The 11,609-nt window shown below is 63.3% G+C and overlaps 1 protein-coding gene across 3 annotated transcripts in view; it reads right to left on the reverse strand.

Moving 5' to 3' along the window:
• Nucleotides 1–8,440, reverse strand: part of WT1 (WT1 transcription factor) — a 33,306-nt gene extending 24,866 nt beyond the window's left edge. For all 3 annotated transcript variants that reach the window (XM_042882716.1, XM_042882715.1, XM_042882717.1), the window contains exons 1-3: nucleotides 7,955–8,440; nucleotides 4,477–4,599; nucleotides 4,296–4,398 (exon numbers count right to left, since the gene is read on the reverse strand). In XM_042882716.1, the coding sequence (XP_042738650.1) occupies nucleotides 4,296–4,398; nucleotides 4,477–4,599; nucleotides 7,955–8,345 (617 nt within the window). In that variant the 5' untranslated portion in view covers nucleotides 8,346–8,440. The remainder of the gene's footprint in view (nucleotides 1–4,295; nucleotides 4,399–4,476; nucleotides 4,600–7,954) is intronic.
• Between the last annotated feature and the right edge of the window lie 3,169 nt (nucleotides 8,441–11,609).

Below are 11,609 nucleotides of genomic sequence, written 5' to 3' on the forward strand. Positions count from 1 at the left end.
CCCCCCCCCCCCCCCCCCCCCCCCCCCGCCCCGCCCCGGGACGGGAAGGGAAGGGAAGGGAAGGGAAGGGAGTCCCTTGTAACCTACAAGCCTGTAAGTCAGCGCCTGGCTGGAAGCTGAGACACCAAGCTCTTTCCCTTGCACAAAAGTCACATCCGATATCGGCACATTTAAATTAATGGAAAGAATAGAGACCCGCGGGCTAACAAAGCAGATTATTTGTTTTAAAAAGGCAAATCTGTTAACTGTTTTAACCGGGAGTGTAAAAGATCACGTGCTTAATGGAGTGAAACAGCTATCGTGACTCGTGATGGATGGCACAACATCTAGGGACTTGACAGGCAGAAGAAAAATGGAGTGGCTGAGCGATAAACTAAGCTCGCCACGGGAACGCGCTGGGACGTCTGATGTCTGCCCGCTCGCTGCGGCGCGCTGGGAACCGGCAGCGACGGCGGCACCCGCGGCTCCTTCGGAGCGGGCACGGCTCGGCTCCCGGCGCGGTGCGGGGCTGAGCGGGGCCGGCGGGAGGCGGAGCCGAGCCCGAGGATCCCGGGGCTGCGGGAGGGAGCGGCTGCTCCGCCGGGCGCCGCGATGGACGGCGGGTGGGGAACGGGCGTTCGCAATAAGGCGCGTCGGGGCTGATTAATCGCGCCGGGATTCGCCGCGCTCAGGCAGCGAGTTTCTCTCGTCCTGTTACTAAAGAGGGCTTTCTTTCTTCTTCTTCTTCTTTTTTTTTTTTTTCCGCGTGGCAGGTAGAAGCGACCTAAAAAAGTCAGATTCCAGTGGGAAGCTTTTGCATATAAAAACAAATTAAGTGACTTCAATCTCGAAGTATGCGCGGTACCATTTGTCAGTATCACCGGACGCTATTATTCATTAGTGTGTCTGAACTGCTATTATGCTACTACAATGTCCCGCATATCAGCTCGGGGATTGTTAAACTCTCCTGCAGTTTCCCCATTTGCAATAGCAGCTCGTGCTGGTCTGTGCCAACTACGTTTTGCAATTCCACGAATTCTTCCTGTAATGCTGCCGTAATTAATTCCTCCAGGACCCTGATTTTTATTAGAAGTGCCCGCCCGATGCATTTACAGCAGGAGATTTCCCTTTAACTTTCTTTCCCTTGACAGTTCATTTATAAGAGCCTCCCCCACGATATCCACTTTTTCCCCTCCTTTGCTTTTTCATAAAGCAATACACTTATTCATCTTGTCACTCGCCAGCAGCCACCGTGCCGCACGCCGCCGTCGGGTGACAGCGTCCAAACCCAGAGCCCCGGACCGAGCCGCAGCCCGCCGTTCTGCCCCCAGCCGCCCTTCGGCCCGGTTCCCGGTTCCCGGCCGCGTTCCGCTCCCCGCCTCGCAGCCCCGACGGCAGCCCGGCGGGACGGGCTTCGGGAGCAGAGGGGCGAGGAGCCGCCCGGTAGTTGGTGCCGGACCCGGACGGCCCCGAGGGGGCAGGCGGAGAGCTGGGGCCGGGGCCGCGCCGGCCTTCGGGCACGCCGTGGGCTGCGGGGGGACACCGGGAGCATCGCCGAAGGATGGAGCACGTCGCATCCGACGCGTGACGGAGTGCGGGACGTCCCTCGGCCCCGTTCGCGCGTCGGCGTGGCTCGTTATTGACGGGACCGGGAGATGAGCTCGTGGAGATAGCAGCCCTCGGCAACATCTCTGCTTCGAATGAAGCTTGGGCTGGGAGAAGGGAAGCGGGTCCCTGGGGACGTGCCTGCATTGACTCCGGTCGGAATCGTTGGCCCTCCAAACGGCCACAAAGGAGACGCTAAATATAACTTATTTTCATTAGGAGGCGCTTTTAAAGAGAAAGGAGAGGAAGGGGGGAACGTTTCTACAACGGGATTAATGTAAATTGGAGTGGAATAAAAGGAAGTCCATGCGGAGCAAAAAGGGAACTTAAAAGGAAACCAGTAGTAGATCATATAGAGTTTGTTTTGGCCTGCACCACGGTATTACCGAGTTCTTGACCTCTGCACAGAGAGAGCTATAATCTGAACCGAGACTCCTCCACTTTTAAAGTCTTTGTAAGTGTGACTCACTGTAAATTTTCAACATCGGGCATGTTTACTACATCGAGCAGTGCGAGGTAGAAAAGTTCACATCCCCACGTCACCGCCCCGTGCCCGGCTGCGTCCCGGGCAAAAGCCGCCCCGCGGTCACCCGCCCGCTCGGACGGAGCCCGACGGGACCCGGCGGGACGGCGTAGGGCCGCGCAGAGCCGAAGGCTCGGCCGGGGCGGGGGTCGGCGTGCCCTCCGCGGCAGGCTCGGCAGCCCCGCCGCAGCTCGCCTCGTGCCGCGCACCACGGGCGGTGCGGGGCGAACGGCGCGGGGAAAGAGGCGATGTCCCCCTGCGCCGGGCTCCTGCACTCGGCCACGCCGCCCCGTTCCGCGGATAAAGGCGGCCGGCAGCGCCCGCTCTACGGGCACGGGCCGCAAGGAGCGCCGGCACCGCGGGGCTGAGCCTGAAGCCACGCAGACGGGCACGAGGTGAAAACGGGCTTACAGACGGTAACACAGGTTCCGTCAAATCAGCTTCGGGCAAAAAGAGGGCGGTTGGTTTTCAGGCAGCTGGAAACGCGGCCAGCGAGGCCAGGCTCATCTCTGCACGGTAGTTGGCCACCCGCTTGCCGCGGCGGCACCTCCTAGCAAAACTCCTGAGTGGAAGGAAAGTCGTTTTTCTCCGGACGCCTCTGAGCCCGTGGGAGTAAGGACAAGGGCTGCTCGGCCTCAGCCACCTGTTCTGGCCGCGATGTGAAGCAGGACGCGTGCTGTGGGGCTGCCCCCCGGCACGGAGCAGACTGTGCCCCGACCCACGGGCTGCCCCACGCATCCCTGCTGGCTGCCGCTCGGCACAAGTGGCCATTTCTGCCGAGCTCACACGTCCCGCGATCGGGCTCACCCCACTACACGGACGAAAGACCACTTCGGTGGAACAAGAGAAAAAGAACCCTTCGGATCGTGCTTGGCAGACCCTTCGGAAGAACCAGAGCTGCTCGCTAAGGAAACGGCAGGAGTCGGGCAGGTTTCTCTCCGGCTCTCCCGAGGGTCCCCACTCAAGGGAAGAGCTGCAGCCTTCACTGAGCTCGGAGCCTGTGGCCAAAGCGCAGAGCAGAGCGGCGGAGCAGCCGTCCCGCCGAGGGCAGAGAAACCCCGCAAAGGGGCTCGCAAAGCCTATTTATAGACGGCCCCGCCAGGGCAGCCACTTTGGTCGCCTCGGCCAGGAGCTCTCCCCGCCGGTTATTCTACACGCTAATCTCTCTGGATAGGCTTCTTTCCTTCCTTCATTACCTCATTCCCTCCTTCCCTTGACGTCAACTCACGTTCGTTAGCGAAGCGGCTTCTGGAAGTGACAGAATTGTGTTGTCCCGCTTCCAGTGCTGATTAATCAGAGGCGATAGAGCCGGCCTATGAGAGGAGCCGCTGCGGCTTCCTTCGCTCAGGGATATTGTTTTGTGTGCCGCAGTTACTTAGCAACTCCGAGATACGGGACCGGCTCCAAGTTCACAAAAAGTTGAAGAATAAATTTTGGGGAACTTCTCACTAAACACGTTGTAAAACTGCGAGAGGCACGCCCAGCCCCCACGCCACACCAGAAAGAAGGGAAGCCGCGATTGCAGCAGGCCTTCTGTTCGCGGGAGCAAAACTCCACATATGCTTTTCTCCCAGCAAGGAAATCCGAGGCTTTGCCCTCATATTGCCCGATTCTCGAAAAATCGCCTCTATGTGGTCCGCTCCCCTCCGCTCCAGGGAGTGGAGCCGAAACCTTTCAGGGAACTGTCGTACAACCGCCCGATCCCGCACACGCTCTGCATGCACCCGCACTGCCGTGCCCGGTGCCGGCCGTGCCGAGCGCAGGCTGCACTGTGGGACCGGAGCGGGGCCGCCGAGCGGGGGGCTGCAGGCACCGGGCTCAGCCTCGGGCAGAGAGGGATGTTCTGGGGCGCGCTTGGACCGGGCTCGGCCGGCGGGGAGCCCCCATGGCCCGGGAACGGCACCTGCCAGGCGCCCGGCTCGGCCGGGGAAAGTCCGAGACGCCGCGGGTCTGGGGTGCGGGGCCAGTGCCAGTTTTTGTTCTTTCTTAAACTCGTGCATCCTATTTTCCTTTTTGTTGATGCCGTTGTTTTGGTTTTGTTTGTTTGTTTGTTTCAAGAGGAAGGCAGACACGACCTTCTTTTCCCGCTGCTACAGAAAGCCGTCGGCACAACACTCCAGCGCTGGAGCTGCCCGAGCAGCAGCCGGCGCGAACCGAGGGGAGGGGGAACGGGGCGAGGCGGAGGTACCTGTTGTAGGGGGTCCGCAGGAGCAGGGCCTGGCTGCCCGTGCAGCTGTCCGTGGGGGTGTGACAGCCGTACACCGGAGGGGGCACCGAGTACTGCTGGTCCCCTGCGGAGAAAGCGGGACAGGTTAGCCCGTGCCGCGGCCGCCGCCCAGCCCCGCGTCGCTCCGGTCGGCACCCATTACCTAGAGATGGCTGCTGGCTCATGGGGTCCTCGTGTTTGAAAGAGTGGTTCGTAAACTGCGCGGCGTGGTGAGACGGCGTGTGGCCGTAACTCGGAGTCCCGTCGAAGGCCACGGTGCCGTAACCTGCGGGAGAGAGCACCGCGGGTTCAGGGGCCGCCCGGCCCGCACCCGCTCCCCGCACTGCGGCTCCATGCGGCCGTCGGGTGAGAGACGTCCCCGGGGCAGCCCCAGCGCCCGGGCACCGCGAGGAGAGGCGCGGCCGGGGGGCCTCCCGGCCTCCGCTCCCCCGGCGCAGCCGTGTGACCCGCGGGGTGCGGGGCCGTCGGGGTGCGGGGGGCGGCCCTGCGGGAGGGCCGAGGCGAGCAGCCCGCTCCGGAGGGCGGAAAGTCGGAAGTCTCGTTCACGTTTCAAGAGAACAGATCGGCTTCGGTAATAAAAAGGATGTTTTCATTAATTGTTGCTCATACTAAAGAGGAAGATTTCCATCTGCTCTGTATACTCCTCTGCCGTTTCCAATTTAGAAGTTACCCTTTAATCTCTCTCTTTTTTTTTTTTTTTTTTTTTTTAAGAGCAGCTTTCTGAGGAGTCTGCTATGAAAAATGTTACACGCAAAACTAAAACTCCTCCTTTCAGCGAAAATTGCTCTCCAAAATAACAAACAGCCGATTTGGTTTCCTACGCCGAGCAGATTCAGATGGAACGCGAGCACCTCTGCTGACCCCGGGCCGCCGCGAGCCCGTAAATCAGGTGCTCGGACACCGACTTTCATTAATGACTTGGAGCTGGCTAAACAACTTCGGCTAAGAAAGTAATTACAAAGTAATATTATCTCGGCGGCTTCTCGGCTCGTCAGCAGTTACCCCCATAACCAAGCTGCTCCGAAGTCACTCTTCCAACAAAACAAAACAGAAAGCCCGGCGCGGGCTGGGAAAATGAACGAGGCCGGCCTGAGCGGCCGCTCTCGCACCCTGCCGCGTCTCAGCCCGCTCCCTCCGCTCGGGCACCCCGCGGGATCCTCTGCCTTAGGGCGCGGGTGCCCGGCTGATAACCACAGGGGCTTTTCCGAGATGTTCCCATAGGGGTAACGCAGGGACCCGCGTGCCGCTTCCGCAGTTGATTGTCTCTGCAGACAATAAATTGGACCCGGCCGTAACACGGGATTTGATCAACCTGCAGAACCGCGCAGGAGAAATTAAGGGAGTGATGGAGAGGGGGAAAAATCCGAGGGCTTTATAGCCCTCACCTTCGCGACGAGTTTGAGCCGACACCGGCCCGGTGGGGCTCACTCGCCCCGGCCCGTCGCCTCCCCACGCCCGGAGCCGCTCACGGCGGTGCGAGCGGCGCTGACAGCGCGGTACCGTGCGGGCTGCCGGCCCGCAGCTGCTTCTCGCTCCTTATCTCCTCCCTTGGCCCTCGGGGCAGAGGCTCAGCCTTCAACTCCCTTTCCCCTCTGCCTTTTTTTTTTTTTTTTTTTTTCTCTTTCAGAAAACACTGACACTTTCTACATTACTTTTGGCCCGGCGCAGACTTTTGGTGACCTTCACAATGCAGCTCGGAGCAGAACGATGTTTTGGCCGCATTTTCCGGTGCTGCCTGACCCAAAGCTTCAGGAATGTGATAAGAAAGCCGAGTTCTGAACCGAGCTGCCGATAGCGAGGTCTCTTTAATTAGGGCGTTATCAGAGCCGGGCCCGATTAAAAGGTGCTGAAAATAATTGCAAGCCATACAGCTGTTGCAGCACGGGGCCCGACCGAGGACTCTGGCTGTGGAGGAGCCCAGCCGGGTGAAAGAGACGGGCGGCCCAGAAAGGGAAAGCTGGGCAGAGCTTCCAAAGCCTCGCTCCCTACCCCCACGCCCCGGCCCGGATTCGGCTGAAGTGTCATCGCAGAGCCAAGGTAACGTCTTTCCCACGGTCGGAAGAACAGGCTATAAGCCCGGGAGTTCAACCTTGAGGAGAACGAAAACAAGAACGCTTTATCCGTCGCCGAAAATAAATCAATCAGCGAATAGAAAAACGAGCACCCTTCGCCGAATTCCTCCTCGCCGAAGGAAGGAGCGCTATCCGGCCGGGCCGAAGCGGGAGGGAGGGGCCGCGCTGCCCGAGCTCTGCCCCCCGCAGCAGGGCACGGCCACGCACACACCTGCTCACCGAGTGCGGGAGCTGCCGCCCGCTGCCTTGGGGGGAACAGCGGTGTGCCTGAGAGCTGCGGAGCCCTGCCGGGCCTAAGGCCGCAGACAGGATGGGTGCCGCGCTTCTGAGCGTTAAAGGCTCCCCTCGCTTTTAGGGGCTCAGCAATCAGAGGACACCCGCTCACCCACCCGCATAGGCCGAGGCTCATTCCCTCTCCCTTCTCGTATGACTTCTGCTCGGCCATTAAAACCATCTCAGCTATCTGGAATACTTTCAGGTGTCCGAACAACGCCAGAGGCTCCGTGCAGCGACGGCCGCCTCCGGGGATGCTGTGTAGCTTCCCCAGCCTTGCCGGGTCCCGCGCACTGCTCCCAGTTTTTCGACACAGCAGACCGGCAATGTCCGGGCCTCCTCTCCCTTCCCCCGGCCCGCCTCCTTTCGCTGCCCGTCCGGGAGCAAAGGCACCCCGAAACGGCAGAACGCCGGCGGACCCTCCAACCGCAGCACCACGCCCGCGGCCCCAGGCTATCTGTCGGGCCGCGGCAGGGCAGAACGCCCGCCGGCAGCGCGGAGCCGGCCCCGAGCCTCTCTGGTGAAGCCGGCTGCGAGAGCGCAGCTCCGGCCCCGCTCCTCCGGCCGCCCCACCACACCCGGGCAGCTTTCCACGGGCCGGGCAGCGCGGGGACGGAGCGCGGCGGGAGGCGCAGCCCGGGGATCCCCAGCGAGAGCTCCGCGCTCTCCCTCCTTGCTCGCTTTAGCGCCGGCAGATGTTTACATTGCGGCCGCTGGAAGAAAAACCATTAGGCGATAACCCCGTTCCGTAGGCGGGGGCTGACCGATCGTTAGCCGCGCACCCACGCGAATTTCTCGGGGCAGAGCGAACCGCGGGGCCGCTGTGCTCGCAGCCCGCCGCGGAGCCGCCGGGAGGGAACCAGAAGCCGCCCGGTGCGCGCCCGGCCCGGGGAGCCGGCGCTCCCGAGGTGGGTCCGACGAGCGCCTGGAGAGCAGCACCGCGTCCGGGTCGAGGGGCTGCCCACAGAGGTAAACAACCCTACCCCCACCCCTGCAGTGCGTGGCTCGCGGAGGAACGAGCTCGGAGCGGCGGCCCCATCTCCCTGTCGGGACCGTCCGCAGTCCGAATACGGCCCCGAGAAGAGAGAAGGCTGCTCTGGCCAGGGTCCCGCTGTGCCCGCGGAGAGCCGACCGGAGGGACGCGGCGGCGGCAGGGGCCGGCCCGACGAACCCCGCACGATGGCTGCGGGCTCCGTGCATGGGGCGAACGCAGCCCGGCGAGGCTCCGGCGGTGCCCGCGGGGCCGAGCCCGAGTGGTTGGCACGCCGCCCTTACCCTGGTTGCGGATGGCTTGCTGGCTCTCCAGGCAGTTGGGCAGGTAGGGCCCGTTGGGGAACATCCTGGCCTGGCCGGAGGGCGGCTGGCTGGGCGGCGGGGCGCCAAAGGGCCCGTAGCGGCAGGCCCCAGCCGTGCCCGTGAACTGCCCAGAGAAGTGGACGGTGAAAGCGCTCAGATACTGCTCCTCATGCGGGTCCGACCCGTTCCAGCTGGGTTCCTGCTTGATGAAGGAGTGCGGCCCCAGCGAGCCGTAGGAGGCCCCCGGGGGGAAGTCCAGGACGGGAGCCCACTGTGCAGCGCTGCTCACCGGCATGGCGCAGTTGCTGTTGCCTGGTAGGGAGGGTACGGAGGGCAGCAGCGCGTTCAGGTCCCGGACGTCTGACCCCATTTGTTCGCAGACCTTCTGCCTGCCGCCGGGCAGCCAGTCTCCTCCCGGGCCGCACTTATTCCAGGACACCTGGCCTCTGCCCGCCAGGCCGGAGGCCGGCTCCGGCTGCAGGCACCAGGCCGGAGAGCTCAGCCCCTTGGGGGAGGTTTGCTCCGCGACGCAGCTCCCCGGGTCCAGCCCGGCGGGAGCAGGCAGCAGCGACAGGGAAAGGTTGTTCTCCAGGATCGCCTCCGGGGCCGCGCCCGCTCGCAGCGCAGGGCGGGGTGCGCGCGTGTCCGTGCGGCCGCGGCCGTGTCCGTGTGTCCGTGTGTCTGTCCGTCTGTCCGTGTGTGCCGGGGGGTTGGGGGGGCACGGCCGCCTCGCACGCCTCACCTCGGCTGCCTGCTCGCCCTCAACTTTGCAAAGCTCAAATAGAGGCGCTCGCAGGGGAGGAGGAGTCAGCCGCGACGATCCTCCATTCACACAACCTTCGTCGAGGGGCTGCCCACAGCCCGCTCTGCTGAACCGACCCGGGCCAGCCGGGGGAGGGGGACGAGGGGGGGGCGCGGGGACGGAGGGGGAGAGGTTAGTGTGGGAGAATATATCTTCCCTACGCATCCCTCCCACCCTTCCTCCGGTGCAAGCGCCACTAAATCTCACCCTAACATCCCTTCGCTTTGGGAGACGTGGCGAGAACGCCAGAGGGATGCGGGCGGCCCCGTAAGTACGTGCTGCGCCGCTTCCCGCAGCCCCGCGCACTTCCCGCGGGAGCCCCGAGGGCGGCGGGGTCGCAGCCCCGGGCACCGCGCGGAGAAGCCGCCGCCCCTGCAGGACCGAGGGAAGTGACCCGGCCCGGGGCGAGCCGACCCGGCGAGGGAAAGTGTCTTTCCAGGTGCTCTCCCCGCGCGGGAGACGTCCGCGTCCCCCCGAGCAGCCCGCGCCTAGAAGGGAGGAGGCGGCTGGGCTGCTGCGGGAGGACCGGGCACAACGAGCGGCCGCTTCGGGGATTCACCCGGCACGGCTCCGGGGAAGACCCGCACTCTCCCTTCCCTACCCAACCCGGACGGCGGCTCCGAAGCACGAATCCGGCGGCACCTCACGCATTATCTCGGGCGGCCCTCCCGGGCAACTCGGCGGGCAGGGGGCCGTTCCCGGCAGCCAGGGGGCCGCCACCTTTTCCCCGCCCCTACCGGCAGGGCGGACGGCGAGGCCCCCGGGACGCGGCCGTGCCTGCCGCGGCCAGGCGCACCCCGGCATCCCGCAGATAGAGCCCGCCGCCTCCCCCGATAGAGGCTCACCGAGCGCGGGATCCCGCCCCCTCCTCCCGAAGCAGTCGACCGGGCCGTTGGAAGGCTTAGCCCCTAGGGCACGCGTGTCACAGCTCCGCGGGGCCGCGTGTGGCTGCGCTCCCGTTGCACTCCGCGCCCGGCCGACCGCGCTCTCAGCCCCGCGCCGCGGCCCCGGTGAGAAGTCGTTCCCCAAACTGCGGTGCTAAAAGCGCCGCGAGGAGCGGTTACCTGCCGCTGCGACGGTGGGCCCCGATGTCCTGCGGTGGCAACTCGCGCTGCGGCGTTCCCATTCCCCGCGGCGTTAAAGGTTACCGCGAAGCACCGCCGACCTCCAAACGATGTTTAGAGAGCGTAAATGCTGCAACAAAATAAATCGAAACGGCCCGTTACTGGCGAAACCGAGTGTAATTTCACGTTGTCCTTACACAGATTAATAACACCCGTAGGCTTCTGCTACTAGTGAAATTTTCACAGGCTGTCTTCAGACAAATCGCTTTTAAATCGCCCTCTTTGATGTGTACATAAACGCGTTTGTTACAGAAATCTGCGCGTACGATAAGAGCGAAAGGTTTCTCTGCCAATACTAAAGGCTGCGTAAGTCTGAAGGAGCTGCTGCTCTCTGTGAGGACACACAAAACGAATTCGGCCTCGGGAGATGAGCGAGCACAGCCCGCTCCCGCGGAGCGAGGAGACCGCTCCCGTCTGCTCCCTCTGCTCCCCCCCATCCTCCCCGCCGTGTGCCCGCAGCCCGCCGCTCCCGCACCCGGGGGATCCCAGGCCGTGGAAGGGTGCAGGAAGGTCGGGGCTGCTGCTGGACCCGGTCTTTTCTGCGATGGATCAACATGTGGAGTTGGTCCCGTTAACCGCCGGCTCCAAAATCTACAATGTACGTACTTAAATATAAATGCTTGTGTAACTTAAACAGAGCATTTTATTTCCCATGAAAACTAGACCTCTCTTGGTACAAACAGAAAGCCTTCCTGTAACGGAACGTTTCTCTAGTTTGCACGTTTTTTCCCTTTTTTTTTTTTTTTTTTTTTTTTTTTTTTTTCCTTCTTTTTTTAATAGCCTAACTTGAGAAATATTCTGGAAAGGGAGCAACGTTTTCTCAATCTCTTAGGTTCTGCGTTATTCCGCCTGGGAAGAATACCGAAACCCTTTCAAATCTTCGCCTCCCGCATTTCCAGCAGACACGGCCGGGCGCCGAAGCAAGGGAGCCCTCGGCCATCAGCGCATCTCCCTCCCGGTGGCCCCCGGCTCGGCCCGCAGAGACGCTGCGGAAGGCACCGCGCCCGGCACCTGCACCTCGCGGCACGAGGCAGCCCGCCGGGACACCGGGCGGTGCCGGCACGGAACGGGCGGATGCTCCTCGGAGTCGAGCCGGGACGCGGCTTCAGCCGACCGGGGCGGCCCGAGAAGAGGGGCGGGCTGGAAACTTCAGGGAAACAGCTGGAGTCAAATCGGCTCCCGCAGCCGTTTCCTTACAGTCCGCACAAGCGAGAGGTAAAGGCTCCCGCCCCCGCTGCGGGGTCGAAAGCGGCTCGGGGCCGCACGTCCCCTTCGAAGCGTTGCGGGCGCACCGCTCGCGCCCTGCACGGGGTCCCGCAGCCCGCACCCGGGCCCCGCCGGCGAGATCACGCCGCGCCCCGCAGCCCAGAGGTCGCATCCCGGCCTCGGCGCGGTTCAGAACGCACAGCCGGCGGCGCCGGGCGCGGCGGCCGTTCTGCCGGGGTACCGACCCACACGGCCGGGACCTTCCCATTCTCTGCCCTCAAACTCGGTCCGATCCAAATCTCGGGCGGGCAGAAAGATGGCCGAACGGCTTTGATCGATAATTCCCGGCAAACGATCCACGTCCGATCCTGCCCCCGGGCTAACGCCACGAAACCAACCGGCGGGTATTTCTGGGACGGGGTCGTTGTACCGGGAAGAAGGGGCTCACGGAGATGCTCCCGAGCCCTGAAGCGCCTCCCAGGCGGCGTTCCGCTCTGCGCCG

The sequence above is a fragment of the Lagopus leucura genome, unplaced genomic scaffold (assembly GCF_019238085.1).
Source record: "Lagopus leucura isolate 7727_CA_CO unplaced genomic scaffold, USGS_WTPT01 Super-Scaffold_100035, whole genome shotgun sequence".
NCBI lineage: Eukaryota > Metazoa > Chordata > Aves > Galliformes > Phasianidae > Lagopus > Lagopus leucura.